The 24,518-nt window shown below is 47.0% G+C and overlaps 1 protein-coding gene across 3 annotated transcripts in view; it reads right to left on the bottom strand.

Moving 5' to 3' along the window:
- The window catches only part of SLC6A19 (solute carrier family 6 member 19), a 966,903-nt gene that overhangs the window by 730,110 nt on the left and 212,275 nt on the right, over positions 1-24,518 (bottom strand). For all 3 annotated transcript variants that reach the window (XM_069730438.1, XM_069730439.1, XM_069730440.1), the window contains exon 2: positions 22,295-22,435. In XM_069730438.1, coding sequence (XP_069586539.1) covers positions 22,295-22,435 — 141 coding nt within the window. The remainder of the gene's footprint in view (positions 1-22,294; positions 22,436-24,518) is intronic.

Genomic DNA, 24,518 nt, shown 5'->3' with positions numbered 1-24,518 from the left:
TCGTCGTCTGGCTACACAAGGCCTCGAACCCTCCCTTTTCTGGGAGTAGGAAAACCGCTTTTAAAGCCGGAGCATCAAGAGCAAGTTTTGGCTTATCTTGCTAACTCAGCCTCTAGCTCTTTTGCCTCCTCTCGTGAAACTGGTAAAAGTAAAAGCAGCGCGTCGTTAGTGGATGTTCACGGTCAGGGACAAGTAGGTTCCTTGTCCTCTTCAGCAAAAACAACAACACAGAAGAATGCAGCAGGCGACACAACGGGTTACTCCATGGAGCTCTTTACACATACCGTCCCTGGCTTAGAAAGTGAAGCAGTTAACAGTCCATGCCCATTACAAGTTGAATCTGACATGGAGTGCACTGATGCACAGCCACAGCCAGACTACTATGCTGGTCCTTTGACTCAGACCACAACATTGCCCTCGCAGGGTGCTGATCAAGAATCAGACCCTGATGAGACTATGTTGCCCCATCACGAACGCTATACCACCGACCGACACGGTGACACAGACGAAGTTGCACACGAGCTACAAGAAGAGGTAATAGATGACCCAGTTCTTGACCCCGATTGGCAGCCATTGGGGGAACAGGGTGCAGGCGGCAGCAGTTCTGAAGCGGAGGAGGAGGGGCCGCAGCAGGCATCAACATCGCAACAGGTTCCATCTGCCGGGCCCGTATCTTGGCCAAAACGCGTGGCAAAGTCAAAACCTGTTGGAGGACAGCGTGGCCATCCGGTTAAAGCTCAGTCTGCAATGCCTGAAAAGGTATCCGATGCTAGAAAGAGTGCAGTCTGGCATTTTTTTAAACAACATCCAATTGATCAGCACAAAGTAATCTGTCAAAAATGTTCAACTACCTTAAGCAGAGGGCAGAATCTGAAAAGTCTCAATATAAGTTGCATGCATAGACATTTAACCACCATGCATTTGCAAGCTTGGACTAACTACCAAACGTCCCTTAAGGTTGTAGCACCCTCGGCCAATGAAGCTACTCATCAACGCAACATCCCTTCCGGCAGTGTAGGGCCACCATTTTCTGCACCACCTGCAGTATCTGTGCAGGTTTCTTTGCCAGGCCAAAGCAGTCAGGGTCAGGGAATCTCCAGTTTCGTAGTAGGAAACACTGCATCTAGGGCACCGGCGGCAACAATACCATCTCCCACCGTCTCTCAGTCTGCCATGTCCACCGGCACCCCCGCTAGTTCCACGATCTCCAGCTCTCCAGTCCAGCTCACCCTACATGAGACTATGGTTAGAAAAAGGAAGTACTTAGCCTCGCATCCGCGTACACAGGGTTTGAACGCCCACATAGCTAGACTAATCTCGTTAGAGATGATGCCCTACCGGTTAGTTGAAAGCGAAGCTTTCAAAGACCTGATGGACTACGCTGTACCACGCTACGAGCTACCCAGTCGACACTTTTTTTCCAGAAAAGCCATCCCAGCCCTCCACCAGCATGTTAAAGAGCGCATCGTCCATGCACTCAGGCAATCTGTGAGCACAAAGGTGCACCTGACAACAGATGCATGGACCAGTAGGCATGGCCAGGGACGTTACGTGTCCATCACGGCACACTGGGTAAATGTGGTGGATTCAGGGTCCACAGGGGACAGCAAGTTTGGGACAGTTCTGCCTAGCCCACGGTCTAGGAAACAGTTGGCTGTAGCCGTTCGCACCCCCTCCTCCTCCTCCTCCTCGTCCTCCTGCAGAAGCGAGAGCTCGTCCACAGACCGCAGTCGCACAACCACTCCATCCGCAGCTGCCACTGTTGCATACCAGGTCTCCCATTATGGGGCAGCTACTGGCAAACGTCAGCAGGCTGTATTGGCTATGAAGTGTTTGGGCGAAAACAGACACACCGCGGAAGTTCTGTCCGAGTTCTTGCAGCAAGAAACGCAGTCGTGGCTGGGCACTGTAGATCTTGAGGCAGGCAAGGTAGTGAGTGATAACGGAAGGAATTTCATGGCTGCCATCTCCCTTTCCCAACTGAAACACATTCCTTGCCTGGCTCACACCTTAAACCTGGTGGTGCAGTGCTTCCTGAAAAGTTATCCGGGGTTATCCGACCTGCTCCTCAAAGTGCGTGGACTTTGCGCACATATCCGCCGTTCGCCTGTACACTCCAGCCGTATGCAGACCTATCAGCGTTCTTTGAACCTTCCCCAGCATCGCCTAATCATAGACGTTGTTACAAGGTGGAACTCAACACTGCACATGCTTCAGAGACTGTGCGAACAGAGGCGGGCTGTTATGTTTTTGTGGGAGGATACACATACACGGGCAGGCAGTAGGATGGCAGACATGGAGTTGTCAGGTGTGCAGTGGTCGAAGATTAAAGACATGTGTCAAGTCCTTCAGTGTTTTGAGGAATGCACACGGCTGGTTAGTGCAGACAACGCCATAATAAGCATGAGCATCCCACTAATGTGTCTGCTGATGCAAAGTTTGACGCACATAAAGGATCAGGCGTCTGCACCAGAGGAAGAGGAAAGCCTTGATGACAGTCAGCCATTGTCTGGTCAGGGCAGTGTACAGGACGAGGTAGCTGGCGAAGAGGAGGTGGAGGATGAGGAGGATGATGGGGATGAGTATATTTTTAATGAGGAAGCTTTCCCGGGGTCACTGGAAATTGGTGGCGTGGCAAGGGCGGGTTCTGGTTTTTTGAGGGACACAAGTGACGTAGATTTGCCTGCAACTGCCCCTCAACCAAGCACAACCGCAGATTTGACAACTGGAACTTTGGCCCACATGGCGGATTATGCCTTGCATATCCTCAAAAGGGACACACGCATTACAAAAATGATGAACGATGACGATTACTGGTTGGCCTGCCTCCTTGATCCTCGCTATAAAGGCAAATTGCAAAATATTATGCCACATGAGAACTTGGAACTAATATTAGCAACAAAACAATCAACTCTTGTTGACCGTTTGCTTCTGGCATTCCCTGCACACAGCGCCCGTGATCGTTCTCACACGAGCTCCAGGGGCCAGCAGACCAGTGGTGTTAGAGGGGCAGAAATCAGAAGTGGCGTTGGCCAGAGGGGTTTTCTGACCAGGTTGTGGAGTGATTTTGCTATGACCGCAGACAGGACAGGTACTGCAGCATCAATTCAAAGTGACAGGAGACAACATTTGTCCAGTATGGTTACAAACTATTTTTCATCCCTTATCGACGTTCTCCCTCAACCGTCATTCCCATTTGATTACTGGGCATCCAAATTAGACACCTGGCCAGAATTGGCAGAATATGCATTGCAGGAGCTTGCTTGCCCGGCAGCTAGTGTCCTATCAGAAAGAGTATTCAGTGCTGCAGGTTCAATACTAACTGAAAAAAGGACTCGTCTGGCTACCCAAAATGTAGATGATCTAACCTTCATTAAAATGAACCACAACTGGATTTCGAAATCTTTTGCCCCACCTTGCCCGGCTGACACCTAACTTTCCTATGAAAAGGTCTTGCCTGTGGACTCTTCTGAATGACTTTTCCAATCTCGTAATTTTCTGCACCTGATTGTCCAGCATACGACATGTTTACTCCTAACAAAATGGCCAAATTCCCCACACGGGGCCGTGGTATCGCCACTTTGCGCCAGCACCCGTGAGAGTGCTGTTTGTCTGAAGAGGTGGGTGTGCCCGCTTTTGGTCGACGGCACTGCCACTGGGTCCCTCATAGTTCAATAAAGTGTCTCTGGCGGTGGTGGTGCGCACCCAACGTCAGACACACCATTGTAATATGAGGGGCCCTGGGCCTGTACCGCCGGCCACAAGACAGTTCCCCCCCCAGCTCAAACAGTGCTCTACCACTAGCAAAATTATCTCTCACAGCTTCACCAATGTTTAGTCTATGCGCTGACATCCTTCAATGCCTGGCACTGACAATACCATTGTTTTGACATTTTTGTTATGTTAGGCCTTCGAAGCCTGTCTGCGGTCCGTTCTTTCTACAACTACTACACTGACCAGGCCACTGCTGGCCGTGTTCCCCTGGAACCAATTTAAACTTGCCTACAGCCAGTCCAATTTTGTTATGTTAGGCCTTCTTAGCCTGTCTGCCGTCACTCCTTCCACTAGACTTCCACTGACCAGACCACTGTTGCCCGTGTACCCCTGTAACCAATTTTAAATTGCCAACAGCCAAATGTTATTATGTTAGGCCTTTGATGCCTGTCTGCCGTCACTCCTTCCACTAGACTTCCAGTGACCAGACCACTGTTGCCCGTGTACCCCTGGAACCAATTTTAAATTGCCAACAGCCAAATGTTATTATGTTAGGCCTTTGATGCCTGTCTGCCGTCACTCCTTCCACTAGACTTCCACTGACCAGACCACTGTTGCCCGTGTACCCCTGGAACCAATTTTAAATTGCCAACAGCCCAATGTTATTATGTTAGGCCTTTGATGCCTGTCTGCCGTCACTCCTTCCACTAGACTTCCACTGACCAGACCACTGTTGCCCGTGTACCCCTGGAACCAATTTTAAATTGCCAACAGCCCAATGTTATTATGTTAGGCCTTTGATGCCTGTCTGCCGTCACTCCTTCCACTAGGCCTCCACTGACCTGTCTACTGCTGCCCGTGTTCCCATGGAACCAATTGTAAATTGCCTACAGCCAGCCCATTTTATTATGTTAGACCTTCGAAGCCTGTCTGCGGTCCCTCCTTCCACTAGGCCTCCACTGACCTGTCTACTGCTGCCCGTGTTCCCATGGAACCAATTGTAAATTGCCTACAGCCAGCCCATTTTATTATGTTAGGCCTTCGAAGCCTGTCTGCGGTCCCTCCTTCCACTAGGCCTCCACTGACCTGTCTACTGCTGCCCGTGTTCCCATGGAACCAATTGTAAATTGCCTACAGCCAGCCCATTTTATTACGTTAGGCCTTCAAAGCCTGTCTGCGGTCCCTCCTTCCACTAGGCCTCCACTTACCTGTCTACTGCTGCCCGTGTTCCCCTGGAACCAATTTTAAATTGCCTACAGGCAGCCCAATTTATTATGTTAGGGCTTCGAAGCCTGTCTGCGGTCCCTCCTTCCACTAGGCCTCCACTGACCTGTCTACTGCTGCCCGTGTTCCCCTGGAACCAATTTTAAATTGCCTACAGGCAGCCCAATTTATTATGTTAGGGCTTCGAAGCCTGTCTGCGGTCCCTCCTTCCACTAGGCCTCCACTGACCTGTCTACTGCTGCCCGTGTTCCCATGGAACCAATTGTAAATTGCCTACAGCCAGCCCATTTTATTACGTTAGGCCTTCGAAGCCTGTCTGCGGTCCCTCCTTCCACTAGGCCTCCACTTACCTGTCTACTGCTGCCCGTGTTCCCCTGGAACCAATTTTAAATTGCCTACAGCCAGCCCATTTTATTATGTTAGGCCTTCGAAGCCTGTCTGCGGTCCCTCCTTCCACTAGGCCTCCACTAACCTGTCTACTGCTGCCCGTGTACCCCTTGAACCAACATCATAAAATAAAAAAATAAGTATTTTGCTTATAAAAAAGAAAATACTGGTGAGATATCAAATGCAGACATTTTAACATTAAAAACAAACACACAACTAAAATCTGGTACAGTACTAAAAATGGCCACCAGCTACAATTACTTTCTCCTGCAAGTAGTTAACTGAAAGGTTTTTTAAATTGAAAACACAGATATGGCATCCACCGAGTGTTGTCCTGTCGCGTCTTCTTTATATTATTGCCGAGAAGATGCAAAACAATGAAAATAATAAAATCATTAATTACCAAAATAATAGAGTAAGTCAACACCACATTGCAAATAAACATTCATTACAAATAAAGAAGCAGGGCGCGTCCGAGGGTGAGTATATACCTAATAAGAATATAATCACCCTCGGACGCGCAATGCTTATTTCCAACAGCCTTCCTTTCTAAGAATTAGCCCTTCCGTGGTGTAGAGAGAGGTTGTGTTACACTCCAAGGTGTTCCCCAGGTTGCCTTTCCTGAGCTTCGATCTTCCGGCTCTCGTTTAGTAGTTGTTGGAAACTACGCTGCATTAGGCCTACAAATTTGGTATGGGGGAAACATTGGCGCATCTGCGGTCCCTCCTTCCTCTAGGCCTCCACTTACCTGTCTACTGCTGCCCGTGTTCCCCTGGAACCAATTTTAAATTGCCTACAGGCAGCCCAATTTATTATGTTAGGGCTTCGAAGCCTGTCTGCGGTCCCTCCTTCCACTTGGCCTCCACTGACCTGTCTACTGCTGCCCTTGAACCAACATCATAAAATAAAAAAAAAAGTATTTTGCTTATAAAAAAGAAAATACTGGTGAGATATCAAATGCAGACATTTTAACATTAAAAACAAACACACAACTAAAATCTGGTACAGTACTAAAAATGGCCACCAGCTACAATTACTTTCTCCTGCAAGTAGTTAACTGAAAGGTTTTTTAAATTGAAAACACAGATATGGCATCCACCGAGTGTTGTCCTGTCGCGTCTTCTTTATATTATTGCCAAGAAGATGCAAAACAATGAAAATAATAAAATCATTAATTACAAAAATAATAGAGTAAGTCAAAACCACATTGCAAATAAACATTCATTACAAATAAAGAAGCAGGGCGCGTCCAAGGGTGAGTATATACCTAATAAGAATATAATCACCCTCGGACGCGCAATGCTTATTTCCAACAGCCTTCCTTCCTAAGAATCAGCCCTTCCGTGGTGTAGAGAAAGGTTGTGTTACACTCCAAGGTGTTCCCCAGGTTGCCTTTCCTGAGCTTCGATCTTCATGCTCTCGTTTAGTAGTGGTCGGAAACTACGCTGCATTAGGCCTACAAATTGGGTATGGGGTGTAGAGAGAGGGTTTGTTACACTCCAAGGTGTTCCCCAGGTTGCCTTTCCTGAGCTTCGATCTTCCTGCTCTCGTTTAGTAGTTGTTGGAAACTACGCTGCATTAGGCCTTCAAATTGGGTATGGGGTGTAGAGAGAGGGTGTGTTACACTCCAAGGTGTTCCCCAGGTTGCCTTTCCTGAGCTTCAATCTTCCGGCTCTCGTTTAGTAGTTGTTGGAAACTACGCTGCATTAGGCCTTCAAATTGGGTATGGGGTGTAGAGAGAGGGTGTGTTACACTCCAAGGTGTTCCCCAGGTTGCCTTTCCTGAGCTTCGATCTTCCGGCTCTCGTTTAGTAGTTGTTGGAAACTACGCTGCATTAGGCCTTCAAATTGGGTATGGGGTGTAGAGAGAGGGTGTGTTACACTCCAAGGTGTTCCCCAGGTTGCCTTTCCTGAGCTTCGATCTTCCGGCTCTCGTTTAGTAGTTCTTGGAAACTACACTGCATTAGGCCTTCAAATTGGGTATGGGGTGTAGAGAGAGGGTGTGTTACACTCCAAGGTGTTCCCCAGGTTGCCTTTCCTGAGCTTCGATCTTCCGGCTCTCGTTTAGTAGTTCTTGGAAACTACACTGCATTAGGCCTTCAAATTGGGTATGGGGTGTAGAGAGAGGGTGTGTTACACTCCAAGGTGTTCCCCAGGTTGCCTTTCCTGAGCTTCGATCTTCATGCTCTCGTTTAGTAGTTGTCGGAAACTACGCTGCATTAGGCCTACAAATTGGGTAAGGGGTGTAGAGAGAGGGTTTGTTACACTCCAAGGTGTTCCCCAGGTTGCCTTTCCTGAGCTTCGATCTTCCGGCTCTCGTTTAGTAGTTGTTGGAAACTACGCTGCATTAGGCCTTCAAATTGGGTATGGGGTGTAGAGAGAGGGTGTGTTACACTCCAAGGTGTTCCCCAGGTTGCCTTTCCTGAGCTTCGATCTTCCGGCTCTCGTTTAGTAGTTCTTGGAAACTACACTGCATTAGGCCTTCAAATTGGGTATGGGGTGTAGAGAGAGGGTGTGTTACACTCCAAGGTGTTCCCCAGGTTGCCTTTCCTGAGCTTCGATATTCCGGCTCTCGTTTAGTAGTTGTTGGAAACTACGCTGCATTAGGCCTACAAATTTGGTATGGGGGAAACATTGGCGCATCTGCGGTCCCTCCTTCCTCTAGGCCTCCACTGACCTGTCTACTGCTGCCCGTGTTCCCCTGGAACCAATTTTAAATTGCCTACAGGCAGCCCAATTTATTATGTTAGGGCTTCGAAGCCTGTCTGCGGTCCCTCCTTCCACTAGGCCTCCACTGACCTGTCTACTGCTGCCCGTGTACCCCTTGAACCAACATCATAAAATAAAAAAAAAAGTATTTTGCTTATAAAAAAGAAAATACTGGTGAGATATCAAATGCAGACATTTTAACATTAAAAACAAACACACAACTAAAATCTGGTACAGTACTAAAAATGGCCACCAGCTACAATTACTTTCTCCTGCAAGTAGTTAACTGAAAGGTTTTTTAAATTGAAAACACAGATATGGCATCCACCGAGTGTTGTCCTGTCGCGTCTTCTTTATATTATTGCCAAGAAGATGCAAAACAATGAAAATAATAAAATCATTAATTACCAAAATAATAGAGTAAGTCAACACCACATTGCAAATAAACATTCATTACAAATAAAGAAGCAGGGCGCGTCCGAGGGTGAGTATATACCTAATAAGAATATAATCACCCTCGGACGCGCAATGCTTATTTCCAACAGCCTTCCTTCCTAAGAATCAGCCCTTCTGTGGTGTAGAGAGAGGTTGTGTTACACTCCAAGGTGTTCCCCAGGTTGCCTTTCCTGAGCTTCGATCTTCCGGCTCTCATTTAGTAGTTCTTGGAAACTACACTGCATTAGGCCTACAAATTGGGTATGGGGTGTAGAGAGAGGGTTTGTTACACTACAAGGTGTTCCCCAGGTTGCCTTTCCTGAGCTTCGATCTTCCGGCTCTCGTTTAGTAGTTGTTGGAAACTACGCTGCATTAGGCCTTCAAATTGGGTATGGGGTGTAGAGAGAGGGTGTGTTACACTCCAAGGTGTTCCCCAGGTTGCCTTTCCTGAGCTTCGATCTTCATGCTCTCGTTTAGTAGTTGTCGGACACTACGCTGCATTAGGCCTACAAATTGGGTATGGGGTGTAGAGAGAGTTAACTGAAAGGTTTTTTAAATTGAAAACACAGATATGGCATCCACCGAGTGTTGTCCTGTCGCGTCTTCTTTATATTATTGCCAAGAAGATGCAAAACAATGAAAATAATAAAATCATTAATTACAAAAATAATAGAGTAAGTCAAAACCACATTGCAAATAAACATTCATTACAAATAAAGAAGCAGGGCGCGTCCGAGGGTGAGTATATACCTAATAAGAATATAATCACCCTCGGACGCGCAATGCTTATTTCCAACAGCCTTCCTTCCTAAGAATCAGCCCTTCCGTGGTGTAGAGAGAGGTTGTGTTACACTCCAAGGTGTTCCCGAGGTTGCCTTTCCTGAGCTTCGATCTTCATGCTCTCGTTTAGTAGTTGTCGGAAACTACGCTGCATTAGGCCTACAAATTGGGTATGGGGTGTAGAGAGAGGGTTTGTTACACTCCAAGGTGTTCCCCAGGTTGCCTTTCCTGAGCTTCGATCTTCCTGCTCTCGTTTAGTAGTTGTTGGAAACTACGCTGCATTAGGCCTTCAAATTGGGTATGGGGTGTAGAGAGAGGGTGTGTTACACTCCAAGGTGTTCCCCAGGTTGCCTTTCCTGAGCTTAAGTCTTCCGGCTCTCGTTTAGTAGTTGTTGGAAACTACGCTGCATTAGGCCTTCAAATTGGGTATGGGGTGTAGAGAGAGGGTGTGTTACACTCCAAGGTGTTCCCCAGGTTGCCTTTCCTGAGCTTCGATCTTCCGGCTCTCGTTTAGTAGTTGTTGGAAACTATGCTGCATTAGGCCTTCAAATTTGGTATGGGGTGTAGAGAGAGGGTGTGTTACACTCCAAGGTGTTCCCCAGGTTGCCTTTCCTGAGCTTCGATCTTCCGGCTCTCGTTTAGTAGTTCTTGGAAACTACACTGCATTAGGCCTTCAAATTGGGTATGGGGTGTAGAGAGAGGGTGTGTTACACTCCAAGGTGTTCCCCAGGTTGCCTTTCCTGAGCTTCGATCTTCCGGCTCTCGTTTAGTAGTTCTTGGAAACTACACTGCATTAGGCCTTCAAATTGGGTATGGGGTGTAGAGAGAGGGTGTGTTACACTCCAAGGTGTTCCCCAGGTTGCCTTTCCTGAGCTTCGATCTTCATGCTCTCGTTTAGTAGTTGTCGGAAACTACGCTGAATTAGGCCTACAAATTGGGTATGGGGTGTAGAGAGAGGGTTTGTTACACTCCAAGGTGTTCCCCAGGTTGCCTTTCCTGAGCTTCGATCTTCCAGCTCTCGTTTAGTAGTTGTTGGAAACTACACTGCATTAGGCCTTCAAATTGGGTATGGGGTGTAGAGAGAGGGTGTGTTACACTCCAAGGTGTTCCCCAGGTTGCCTTTCCTGAGCTTCGATCTTCCGGCTCTCGTTTAGTAGTTCTTGGAAACTACACTGCATTAGGCCTTCAAATTGGGTATGGGGTGTAGAGAGAGGGTGTGTTACACTCCAAGGTGTTCCCCAGGTTGCCTTTCCTGAGCTTCGATATTCCGGCTCTCGTTTAGTAGTTGTTGGAAACTACGCTGCATTAGGCCTACAAATTTGGTATGGGGTGTAGAGAGAGGGTGTGTTACACTCCAAGGTGTTCCCCAGGTTGCCTTTCCTGAGCTTCGATCTTCCGGCTCTCGTTTAGTAGTTCTTGGAAACTACACTGCATTAGGCCTTCAAATTGGGTATGGGGTGTAGAGAGAGGGTGTGTTACACTCCAAGGTGTTCCCCAGGTTGCCTTTCCTGAGCTTCGATCTTCCGGCTCTCGTTTAGTAGTTCTTGGAAACTACACTGCATTAGGCCTTCAAATTGGGTATGGGGTGTAGAGAGAGGGTGTGTTACACTCCAAGGTGTTCCCCAGGTTGCCTTTCCTGAGCTTCGATCTTCATGCTCTCGTTTAGTAGTTGTCGGAAACTACGCTGAATTAGGCCTACAAATTGGGTATGGGGTGTAGAGAGAGGGTTTGTTACACTCCAAGGTGTTCCCCAGGTTGCCTTTCCTGAGCTTCGATCTTCCGGCTCTCGTTTAGTAGTTGTTGGAAACTACGCTGCATTAGGCCTTCAAATTGGGTATGGGGTGTAGAGAGAGGGTGTGTTACACTCCAAGGTGTTCCCCAGGTTGCCTTTCCTGAGCTTCGATCTTCCGGCTCTCGTTTAGTAGTTCTTGGAAACTACACTGCATTAGGCCTTCAAATTGGGTATGGGGTGTAGAGAGAGGGTGTGTTACACTCCAAGGTGTTCCCCAGGTTGCCTTTCCTGAGCTTCGATATTCCGGCTCTCGTTTAGTAGTTGTTGGAAACTACGCTGCATTAGGCCTACAAATTTGGTATGGGGGAAACATTGGCGCATCTGCGGTCCCTCCTTCCTCTAGGCCTCCACTGACCTGTCTACTGCTGCCCGTGTTCCCCTGGAACCAATTTTATATTGCCTACAGGCAGCCCAATTTATTATGTTAGGGCTTCGAAGCCTGTCTGCGGTCCCTCCTTCCACTAGGCCTCCACTGACCTGTCTACTGCTGCCCGTGTACCCCTTGAACCAACATCATAAAATAAAAAAAAAAGTATTTTGCTTATAAAAAAGAAAATACTGGTGAGATATCAAATGCAGACATTTTAACATTAAAAACAAACACACAACTAAAATCTGGTACAGTACTAAAAATGGCCACCAGCTACAATTACTTTCTCCTGCAAGTAGTTAACTGAAAGGTTTTTTAAATTGAAAACACAGATATGGCATCCACCGAGTGTTGTCCTGTCGCGTCTTCTTTATATTATTGCCGAGAAGATGCAAAACAATGAAAATAATAAAATCATTAATTACCAAAATAATAGAGTAAGTCAACACCACATTGCAAATAAACATTCATTACAAATAAAGAAGCAGGGCGCGTCCGAGGGTGAGTATATACTGTACCTAATAAGAATATAATCACCCTCGGACGCGCAATGCTTATTTCCAACAGCCTTCCTTCCTAAGAATCAGCCCTTCCGTGGTGTAGAGAGAGGTTGTGTTACACTCCAAGGTGTTCCCCAGGTTGCCTTTCCTGAGCTTCGATCTTCTGGCTCTCATTTAGTAGTTCTTGGAAACTACACTGCATTAGGCCTACAAATTGGGTATGGGGTGTAGAGAGAGGGTTTGTTACACTACAAGGTGTTCCCCAGGTTGCCTTTCCTGAGCTTCGATCTTCCGGCTCTCGTTTAGTAGTTGTTGGAAACTACGCTGCATTAGGCCTTCAAATTGGGTATGGGGTGTAGAGAGAGGGTTTGTTACACTCCAAGGTGTTCCCCAGGTTGCCTTTCCTGAGCTTCGATCTTCCGGCTCTCGTTTAGTAGTTGTCGGAAACTACGCTGCATTAGGCCTACAAATTGGGTATGGGGTGTAGAGAGAGGGTGTGTTACACTCCAAGGTGTTCCCCAGGTTGCCTTTCCTGAGCTTCGATCTTCCGGCTCTCGTTTAGTAGTTCTTGGAAACTACACTGCATTAGGCCTTCAAATTGGGTATGGGGTGTAGAGAGAGGGTGTGTTACACTCCAAGGTGTTCCCCAGGTTGCCTTTCCTGAGCTTCGATCTTCCGGCTCTCGTTTAGTAGTTCTTGGAAACTACACTGCATTAGGCCTACAAATTGGGTATGGGGTGGAGAGAGATGGTGTGTTACACTCCAAGGTGTTCCCCAGGTTTCCTTGCCATTGCTTCGGTCTTCCGACTCTCGTTTAGTAGTTGTAGAAAAGTACACTGCATTAGGCCTACAAAATGGGTATGGGGTGGAGAGAGATGGTGTGTTACACTCCAAGGTGTTCCCCAGGTTGCCTTTCCTGAGCTTCTATCTTCAGGCTCTCATTAAATTGTGGTTAAATGGAACAACTGCATTTGGCGTACTAGTTGGTTTGGGGCCTACTATCGGTGTCTGCCACTCCTTGCTGTTCTCCTGGTTTCCTGTCCTGAAATTCCATTTTCAGGCTCTCGTTAAGTAGTTGTTAATGTTAGACTGCATTTGGCCTACTAGTTGGGTTGGGGCCTACTATCGGTGTCTGCCACTCCTTGCTGTTCTCCTCCACTGAACAAAGCTGTGCCGCCTGTTTACTACGGTTGCCAATTTTGAACTGCATTTCGACTACTTACTGATTTGGCCCTACTCTCTGTGTCAGCCTCTCATTCCAGTTGTCCTCCACTGCAATGCCCCCTGGTTATTCCTGTGTTACCAATTTTGAACTGCATTTAGCCCACTTTATTCTTTGGGCCTATATCTGTGTTTCCACTTCATCGTGCCCATTGCCCAGCCAGTGATAGATGAGTCTGCTGGTACATTGACTGTTATGCTGTGCTATCAGGCAACACAGTGTGCAGTAATCAGCGCACATACAGTGATATGGCAATAACCCAAAAAACAATAGAACAAGCTCTGAGACGTGGAATCTCTGCAGACTGCAATACCTGAACCTATCCTCACACAACTAAAAGCAGCAGTGGATTGCGCCTAACACTACCTATGCAACTCGGCACTGCCTGAGGAGCTGACTAGCCTGAAGATAGAAATACAAGCCTGACTTGCCTCAGAGAAATACCCCAAAGGAATAGGCAGCCCCCCACATATAATGACTGTTAGCAAGATGAAAAGACAAAACGTAGGAATGAAATAGATTCAGCAAAGTGAGGCCCGATATTCTAGACAGAGCGTGGATAGCAAAGAGAACTATGCAGTCTACAAAAAACCCTAAAGCAGAACCACGCAAAGGGGAGCAAAAAGACCCACCGTGCCGAACTAACGGCACGGCGGTGCACCCTTTGCGTCTCAGAGCTTCCAGCAAAAGAGAATAGCACAGCTGGACAGAAAAAACGGAAACAAAAACAAAGTAACACTTATCTAGCAGAGCAGCAGGCCACAGGAAAGATGCAGTAGCTCAGATCCAACACTGGAACATTGACAAGGATCAAGGAAGACAGACTCAGGTGGAGTTAAATAGCAAGGCAGCCAACGAGCTCACCAAAACACCTGAGGGAGGAAGCCCAGAGGCTGCAATACCACTTGTGACCACAGGAGTGAATTCAGCCACAGAATTCACAACAGTACCCCCCCCTTGAGGAGGGGTCACTGAACCCTCACCAGAACCCCCAGGCCGACCAGGATGAGCCACATGAAAGGCACGAACAAGATCTGGGGCATGGACATCAGAGGCAAAAACCCAGGAATTATCCTCCTGAGCATAACCCTTCCATTTGACCAGATACTGGAGTTTCCGTCTAGAGACACGAGAATCCAAAATTTTCTCCACAATATACTCCAATTCCCCCTCCACCAAAACAGGGGCAGGAGGCTCCACAGATGGAACCATAGGTGCCACGTATCTTCTCAACAACGACCTATGGAATACATTATGTATGGAAAAGGAGTCTGGGAGGGTCAGACGAAAAGACACCGGATTGAGAATCTCAGAAATCCTATACGGACCAATAAAACGAGGTTTAAATTTAGGAGAGGAAACCTTCATAGGAATATGACGAGAAGATAACCAAACCAGATCCCCAACACGAAGTCAGGGACCCACACGGCGTCTACGATTAGCGAAAAGCTGAGCCTTCTCCTGGGACAAGGTCAAATTGTCCACTACCTGAGTCCAGATCTGCTGCAACCTGTCCACCACAGAATCCACACCAGGACAGTCCGAAGACTCAACCTGTCCTGAAGAGAAACGAGGATGGAACCCAGAATTGCAGAAAAATGGAGAGACCAAGGTAGCCGAGCTGGCCCGATTATTAAGGGCGAACTCAGCCAACGGCAAAAATGACACCCAATCATCCTGGTCAGCAGAAACAAAACATCTCAGATATGTTTCCAAGGTCTGATTGGTTCGTTTGGTCTGGCCATTAGTCTGAGGATGGAAGGCCGAGGAAAAAGATAGGTCAATGCCCATCCTACCACAAAAGGCTCGCCAGAACCTCGAGACAAACTGGGAACCTCTGTCAGAAACAATATTCTCAGGAATGCCATGCAAACGAACCACATGCTGGAAGAACAAAGGCACCAAATCAGAGGAGGAAGGCAATTTAACCAAGGGCACCAGATGGACCATTTTAGAAAAGCGATCACAGACCACCCAAATGACCGACATCTTTTGAGAAACGGGAAGGTCAGAAATGAAATCCATCGAAATATGTGTCCAAGGCCTCTTCGGGACCGGCAAGGGCAAAAGCAACCCACTGGCACGTGAACAGCAGGGCTTAGCCCTAGCACAAATCCCACAGGACTGCACAAAAGCACGCACATCCCGTGACAGAGATGGCCACCAGAAGGATCTAGCCACTAACTCCCTGGTACCAAAGATTCCTGGATGACCAGCCAGCACCGAACAATGAAGTTCAGAGATAACTTTACTAGTCCACCTATCAGGGACGAACAGTTTCTCGGCCGGACAACGATCAGGTTTATTAGCCTGAAATTTCTGCAACACTCTCCGCAAATCAGGAGAGATGGCAGACACAATGACTCCTTCCTTGAGGATACTCGCCGGCTCAGATAACCCCGGAGAGTCGGGCACAAAACTCCTAGACAGAGCATCCGCCTTCACATTTTTAGAGCCCGGAAGGTACGAAATCACAAAATCAAAACGAGCAAAAAATAACGACCAACGGGCCTGTCTAGGATTCAAGCGCTTGGCAGACTCGAGATAAGTAAGATTCTTATGATCAGTCAATACCACCACGCGATGCTTAGCTCCCTCAAGCCAATGACGCCACTCCTCGAATGCCCACTTCATGGCCAGCAACTCTCGGTTGCCCACATCATAATTTCGCTCAGCAGCAGAAAATTTCCTGGAAAAGAAAGCACATGGTTTCAACACTGAGCAACCAGAACCTCTCTGTGACAAAACCGCCCCTGCTCCAATCTCAGAAGCATCAACCTCGACCTGGAACGGAAGAGAAACATCTGGTTGACACAACACAGGGGCACAGCAAAAACGATGCTTCAACTCCTGAAAAGCTTCCACGGCAGCAGAAGACCAATTAACCAAATCAGCACCCTTCTTGGTCAAATCGGTCAATGGTCTGGCAATGCTAGAAAAATTACAGATGAAGCGACGATAAAAATTAGCAAAGCCCAGGAATTTCTGCAGACTTTTCAGAGATGTCGGCTGAGTCCAATCCTGGATGGCCTGGACCTTAACCGGATCCATCTCGATAGTAGAAGGGGAAAAGATGAACCCCAAAAATGAAACTTTCTGCACACCGAAGAGACACTTTGATCCCTTCACGAACAAGGAATTAGCACGCAGTACCTGGAAAACCATTCTGACTTGCTTCACATGAGACTCCCAATCATCAGAGAAGATCAAAATGTCATCCAAGTAAACAATCAGGAATTTATCCAGATACTCACGGAAAATGTCATGCATAAAAGACTGAAAAACAGATGGAGCATTGGCAAGTCCGAACGGCATCACCAGATACTCAAAATGACCCTCGGGCGTATTAAATGCCGTTTTCCATTCATCTCCCTGCCTGATTCTCACCAGATTATACGCACCACGAAGATCAATCTTAGTAAACCAACTAGCCCCCTTAATCCGAGCAAACAAGTCAGATATCAATGGCAAGGGATACTGAAACTTAACAGTGATCTTATTAAGAAGGCGGTAATCAATACACGGTCTTAGCGAACCATCCTTTTTGGCTACAAAAAAGAACCCTGCTCCCAATGGTGATGACGATGGGCGAATATGTCCCTTCTCCAGGGATTCTTTCACATAACTGCGCATAGCGGTGTGTTCAGGCACGGACAAATTAAATAAACGACCCTTAGGGAATTTACTACCAGGAATCAAATTGATAGCACAATCACAATTCCTATGCGGAGGTAGGGCATCAGACTTGGGCTCTTCAAATACATCCTGAAAGTCAGACAAGAACTCTGGGATGTCAGAAGGAATGGATGACGAAATAGACAAAAATGGAACATCACCATGTACTCCCTGACAACCCCAGCTGGTTACCGACATAGAGTTCCAATCTAATACTGGATTATGGGTTTGTAGCCATGGCAACCCCAACACGACCACATCATGCAGATTATGCAGTACCAGAAAGCGAATAACTTCCTGATGTGCAGGAGCCATGCACATGGTCAGCTGGGCCCAGTACTGAGGCTTATTCTTGGCCAAAGGTGTAGCATCAATTCCTCTCAACGGAATAGGACACCGCAAAGGCTCCAAGAAAAATCCACAACGTTTAGCATAATCCAAATCCATCAGATTCAGGGCAGCGCCTGAATCCACAAACGCCATGACAGAATACGATGACAAAGAGCATATCAAGGTAATGGACAGAAGGAATTTGGACTGTACAGTACCAATGACGGCAGAGCTATCGAACCGCCTAGTGCGCTTAGGACAATTAGAAATAGCATGAGTGGAATCACCACAGTAGAAACACAGCCTGTTCCGACGTCTGTGTTCTTGCCGTTCAACTTTAGTCATAGTCCTGTCGCACTGCATAGGCTCAGGTTTACTCTCAGACAATACCGCCAGATGGTGCACAGATTTACGCTCGCGCAAGCGACGACCGATCTGAATGGCCAAGGACATAGACTCATTCAAACCAGCAGACATAGGAAATCCCACCATGACATCCTTAAGAGCTTCAGAGAGACCCTTTCTGAACCAAGCCGCCAGTCCAGATTCATTCCACAGAGTGAGTACTGACCACTTCCTAAATTTCTGACAATATACTTCTACATCATCCTGACCCTGGCATAAAGCCAGCAAATTTTTCTCAGCCTGATCCACTGAATTAGGCTCATCGTAAAGCAATCCAAGCGCCTGGAAAAACGCATCAACATTACTCAATGCAGGGTCTCCTGGCGCAAGAGAAAACGCCCAGTCCTGTGGGTCGCCGCGCAAAAAAGAAATAATAATCAAAACCTGTTGAATAGGATTACCAGAAGAATGAGGTTTCAAGGCCAGAAATAGCTTACAATTATTTTTGAAGCTCAGGAACTTAGTTCTGTCACCAAAAAACAAATCAGGAATAGGAATTCTTGGTTCTAGCATAGATTTCTGATCAATTGTATCTTGAATCTTTTGTACATTTATAACGAGATTATCCATTGAGGAGCACAGAGCCTGAATATCCATGTCCACAGCTGTGTCCTGAAGCACTCTAATGTCTAGGGGAAAAAAAAAAAAAAAAAAACTGAAGACAGAGCTGAGGAAAAAAAAATGATGTCAGGACTTCTTTTTTCCCTCTATTGAGAATCATTGGTTTGGCTCCTTGTACTGTTATGCTGTGCTATCAGGCAACACAGTGTGCAGTAATCAGCGCACATACAGTGATATGGCAATAACCCAAAAAACAATAGAACAAGCTCTGAGACGTGGAATCTCTGCAGACTGCAATACCTGAACCTATCCTCACACAACTAAAAGCAGCAGTGGATTGCGCCTAACACTACCTATGCAACTCGGCACTGCCTGAGGAGCTGACTAGCCTGAAGATAGAAATACAAGCCTGACTTGCCTCAGAGAAATACCCCAAAGGAATAGGCAGCCCCCCACATATAATGACTGTTAGCAAGATGAAAAGACAAAACGTAGGAATGAAATAGATTCAGCAAAGTGAGGCCCGATATTCTAGACAGAGCGAGGATAGCAAAGAGAACTATGCAGTCTACAAAAAACCCTAAAGCAGAACCACGCAAAGGGGAGCAAAAAGACCCACCGTGCCGAACTAACGGCACGGCGGTGCACCCTTTGCGTCTCAGAGCTTCCAGCAAAAGAGAATAGCACAGCTGGACAGAAAAAACGGAAACAAAAACAAAGTAACACTTATCTAGCAGAGCAGCAGGCCACAGGAAAGATGCAGTAGCTCAGATCCAACACTGGAACATTGACAAGGATCAAGGAAGACAGACTCAGGTGGAGTTAAATAGCAAGGCAGCCAACGAGCTCACCAAAACACCTGAGGGAGGAAGCCCAGAGGCTGCAATACCACTTGTGACCACAGGAGTGAATTCAGCCACAGAATTCACAACAATTGACCCATAACGCAACATTCCCCCTGCATGCTACACAACAACATTGTGACCCTGCTGAAAGTCAGGTTGCTCTTCCCGCATACCATACCACCTTACACGGGGACAAAGAGGAAGGTGCAGATGAAAGTGCAGGTTCCTTCATCAGGTGGGGGGAGGAATACTAGTTGCCGACGTCACTGGCACAGGGCCTCTCATAGTACGCAAAAGTGTTGCTGCCGGTGGGAGGCGCCCCCGCCGTGCAAACACACCGCTGTACTTTGAGGGGCCCTGTGCCAGTGCCAATGCCAACAAGTGGGCCCCCCCTGCTTGCTCAGGTTCACAGCACTTGCAAAGTTGAAATACTTACCTCTCCCTGCTCCACTGCCGTGACGTGGTCCAGATTTCCTGGGCCCACTAATTACTTGAACCAGCCCTACCCCACACAACTTTAGCCAAATGACCCCCAATTTCAAATGCCTTCCAATTATTATAAGGTAAATTACGCTTGACAAGCTTCATTAAGAAGAATGGATGGTTTTGACATTAAAATGGGCACTCTAGGTGTTTTCCTGGCCCCCACTCACTGCCGACTATGCTGCCCCATTGACTTGCATTGGGTTTCGTGTTTCGGTCGATCCCGACTTTTCGCCATAATCGGCCGATTTCACTCGACCCGACTTTTGAGATAGTCGGGTTTCGCGAAACCCGGCTTGACTCTAAAAAGGTCAAGGTCGCTCAACTCTAGTGGTTAGGTCTTTGCCCTGCTGCATAACCATCTGCATGTGCGGTCCCTGGTTGCCACTATGGAAGCTGTCCACGGGTTGTGAGGTCATTTGCAGCTGGTGCATGACTTTCCACGTGTGTCTGTGCTTGCAGTCGCTGCCAGGTGCCCTGAGCCTCAGTTACTGCACTGATTGTCCTGTAATGGTTTCTGTTTGTGCTTAGGGCGTGCGCAGCCACACCTCCCCTGCTTTTATCAGGGTTAGGGTGTGTACTTGAAATGCTGTCCCCAGCCAATTGCTGTGGGGCAGCTCCTATATTAAGTTCCCCTGCCCTATGGGCGGGGCCTGAGCTACTCACAAAGCTCCTAGAACTTTGCTATGTGTGTTTGTGTTCCTGCACCTCTCCTGTCTATGTTTTTGTACTAAAGTCCTTGCCTTGATTCCTGTCTTGTCTCGTTCTGGCGCCTGTCCTGGAGGCAGTATATCCAGGCCCGAATCCTTGATCCTGTACCTGTCCTGAACCTGTCTGAACTGTGTCTGCTGTGATTATGTTCTTTGAATTCCTCTGCATCTGGAGCCTCACACCCAGTGACTTTGAGTCTCTTGTAACCGGTGTTTCTGCTGAGCATCTACTACTCTGTGCTCTGACTGCCATGCGGTGTTAACCCCGTCTGGCCCATGTCCAGTACAGCGGTGGTTGCACCATCACGCTTAAGTTCCTTCCTAGGTCCGATGCCCGGAGCATGACGACCGTAGTCTGGAACCTGATGACCGCTGTCTGGAGCTTGGAGCCTGATGACTGAGGAGGTGACTGTAGGTCGTTTCGGATGTCCGTAACTGAACGACTCCTGTCTGATGTCTGCCGGTGACCCTGGGTCCAGATGTCCTGATGTCCTGTCTGTACCCTGATGTCCTGTGTCCTATGTCCTGATCTAACTTATGACCTGGGCTGCCACGCCAGTGTCCCAGATGTCTATCCGATGTCCTGATAACCTCGTGTACCCTGATGTCCCAATGACCTCATGTGGCATGATGACCTGATGTCCTGTCTGTACCCTGATGTCCTCTGTCCTGATGTAACTGATGACCTGGGCTGCCATGCCAGTGTCCCACCTGATGTCCTGGGCTGCCACATCAGTGTCCCAGATGTCTATCCGATGTCCTGATGACCTCGTGTACCCTGATGTCCCAATGACCTCATGTGTCCTGATGTCCTGTCTGTACCCTGATGCCCTGCCTGCGTCCTGATGACCTTGTGTACCCTGATGTCCTGCCTGCGTCCTGATGTCCCGCCTATGTGTGCCTCAGTGATCTGTTGGTTCCTTGGGGTCCACAGGGTGGTTCCCTTCTGGGATGTGTGGAATCGGGACCCTGGCATATTCTTGTTTGGTTTATGTACTGTGTGACGTTACTTTAGTAAACTTTACTTGCTCTATACCTGAAGTTGTGCGGTGTAATCAAGTCCTTCGTGTCTCTTTCCTTGCCTACATGCTCAGCTGCCACAGAACCCTTGCCTCTGCCCTCCCCTAGTTCAGGTAGGCCCGGGTCCCCTTCTTCGGTATAAAGGGTCTGTAATGGGTCCCCGGGGGATGCACGCCCCACGCCGTCCGAGGTCGGTCGGCTTGGGGGCGTCTATGGGCTGGGCCGCATCAGCGGCTGCAGCTGACCGTGACAATTTGGTTAAATCAATTATTAGGCGATTTCGTTAAGTCATCAACTCAACTGATGGTGATTTATGAAGACAACCCAACCCTTTATACTTGCATGCATTGAGAAAATCAAACCAACCACATTGATGTTAAACATCACCTGCATAATTTGATAGAATGTGGCATAAATGAGTTTGTTTATTGCGACACTGACCAGATGATAGCTGATGTTATGACAAAGCCATTTCCAAGAGCTGAATTTGAAGAATTCAGAAACACTATTTCACTTTTATCAGAAAACTCGACAACTTCTTGAATGTAGTGACTGTTTATGCTGATGCAGATTGCAAGTTTCCATCAGTGATGAAGAATAATTAAGATTATCAAATTATTTCATGTCATTATTTCATATTTTAGACATTGTTTTGTAATCATGTTGAAGAAGCAAATGGGCACCAAGTTTTTCATGTTTTCTGGAGATAAATCTGATAAAAACAACTTCTAGGATATTGCTGCGTGGTGCAAAGCTGAAAGTGCAAAATGTATTCACAAAGCATCGACAGAAAAGCAGCACTCACCCATTCTCTAGCGGTGTGCAGGTAAAAATAAGGGAATTAGGTGGGGGGAGGAACACAGACTACTGCCGTTTCGTTTCTGGCTGACGATTCTACGGGTCCATTCTGACCCACAGAAGCATCAGATAGACACAAAATGTCCATAGTCTGTGTCCTCCCCCCTGTCTAATTCCCTGTTTTTTACCTGCACGCCGCTAGGAAGATGTCTACATTAATGCAATAAAGGACTTTTGGCCTAAGAAATGGGGGAGTGCTGCTTTTCTGTCGACATTGTATTGTAATCAATGATTGCTTATCAAAGAATTTTTGCTTTAAAAGAAATAAAACTTACCAACTCCTTTTAATGTTGGGTGAATAGAACTCCATACACCGACACTTCCTTTTCTCAGACGTTGTCCAATTGCAAATTCAAGGTGTAGCAATGGTATGCCTTCAAACACCAACAATATAAGGAAGGGAATCATAAATGCCCCTACATTACAGAAAAAAAAATCACAAAAAGGAGTTATTTTGTTGTAACCTAACAGCATCTAATATATAATTGCCTAGAATACTACTTCCTGCAATTTGTGCCAACTTCCGTGGCTTTGTCCGGAGCTAATGTCCGGAGCTAATGTCCGGAGCTAATGTCCGGAGATTAATTGCCTAGAATACTACTTCCTGCAATTTGTGCCAACTTCCGTGGCTTTGTCCGGAGCTAATGTCCGGAGCTAATGTCCGGAGCTAATGTGCGGAGATAATGTCCGGAACTAATGTCCGGAGCTAATGTCCGGAGCTAATGTCCGGAGATAAGTGACGTCAACAGTGTCCAGTGTCTGATTGGTTGCCGCCTGCTGCGAGCGACCAATCAGAAACGTGCCGTACTGTGACACACTCCGCCCGCCATTTTGGTGTGATTTTTGAATTTTTACCTCACAGCAAGTTTCTACTGCGTGGAGGCGGGCCCAGTGACGTTGCTCTTCAAGCTCCTGCCGAATTTCGTCAAAAAAATGATAATACCATTTACCAAAACTATATATATTTAGTTGTGAAGTGGTTCAGTGACATTTTCACACCAATTTTGAACTTTTGTTTGGTGTTTTCTCCATATACTGCCTATTATTCACTAACTGTTATACTGAGAGACTGCCGTTTATTAACCTCTTCTTTGCCACATTGGGTATATTGCTCTATTATTTGCCACATAAGGACATTGTCCATTATTGCCCAGCAATTTCTCTGCAATATAAACTGCCTATTTATTAATATCTGCATTCCTGCAAAGAACTATTGCCTATTATTAACTGGCTATTTTCCTACTACCTGACACTGCCTCTTATTAACCTGTTGTTTGCCACCACCACGCTTAAAGCTGTTTAGCTTAGCCAACATGAGCTCTAATAGTAAGGATACTAATGACACAGAGCCAAAAGCTGCTGATGGCGCACGTAAGATTAGGTCTGATAGAAAGTATACTAATAATGCAGAGCAAAAAGATGCCGATGCCGCACGTAAGCGCAAACAGCGTGCTAACAAGAGTACAGAGGATAGATGCAAGCGCATGGACACTGTTAAGTATACTAATGACACAGAGTCCAAAGCTTATGATGGCGCACGTAAGATCAGGTCTGATATAAAGTATGGTAATGATGCAGAGCGAAAAGCCGCCGATGCCGGACGTAAGCGCAAACAGCGTGTTAACAAGAGTACAGAGGATAGATGCAAGTGCCTGGATACTGTTAAGTATACTAATGACACAGAGCCCAAAGCTGCTGATGGCGCACGTAAGATCAGGTCTGATATAAAGTATGGTAATGATGCAGAGCGAAAAGCCGCCGATGCCGGACGTAAGCGCAAACAGCGTGTTAACAAGAGTACAGAGGATAGATGCAAGCGCCTGGATACTGTTAAGTATACTAATGACACAGAGTCCAAAGCTGCTGATGGCGCACGTAAGATCAGGTCTGATATAAAGTATGGTAATGATGCAGAGCGAAAAGCCGCCGATGCCGCACGTAAGCGCAAACAGCGTGCTAACAAGAGTACAGAGGAGAGATGCAAGCGCCTGGACACTGTTAAGTATACTAATGACACAGAGCCCAAAGCTGCTGATGGCGCACGTAACATCAGGTCTGATAATAAGTATACCAATGACGCTGAGTGAAAAGCCGCCGATGCCGCACGTAAGCACAAACAGCGTGCTAACGAGACTATAGAGGACAGACATAAGCGCCTGGACACTGTTAATGCTGCTTGCAATAAACGCATTACTAATGAGTCTTTTGAGGACAAAACTAATCGATTAAGTAATAAAGCTGCTGCTGCACGCTCTCAACGTTGCAAACATAAAATTTCCACGTCCTCAGTCATAGATTCTGCCCACAATACAGCTTCTTTGTCTCCATTCATAGAATGTGTGCAGCTTGAAGCTCCTTTAACCGTTGGTAAATCTGCACGTAAGCGCAAACACTGTCCTACTTACACTCCAAATGATAAATGCCGTCGCCTGCACACTGTTAAGTCTGCTTATAAGACATGCTTCACACCTGACTCTTCTAAGGCAACAAACAAACCAT

This window comes from Ranitomeya imitator, chromosome 6 (assembly GCF_032444005.1).
Source record: "Ranitomeya imitator isolate aRanImi1 chromosome 6, aRanImi1.pri, whole genome shotgun sequence".
NCBI classification, from domain to species: domain Eukaryota; kingdom Metazoa; phylum Chordata; class Amphibia; order Anura; family Dendrobatidae; genus Ranitomeya; species Ranitomeya imitator.
This window is presented reverse-complemented; position numbering and strand designations above follow the sequence as displayed.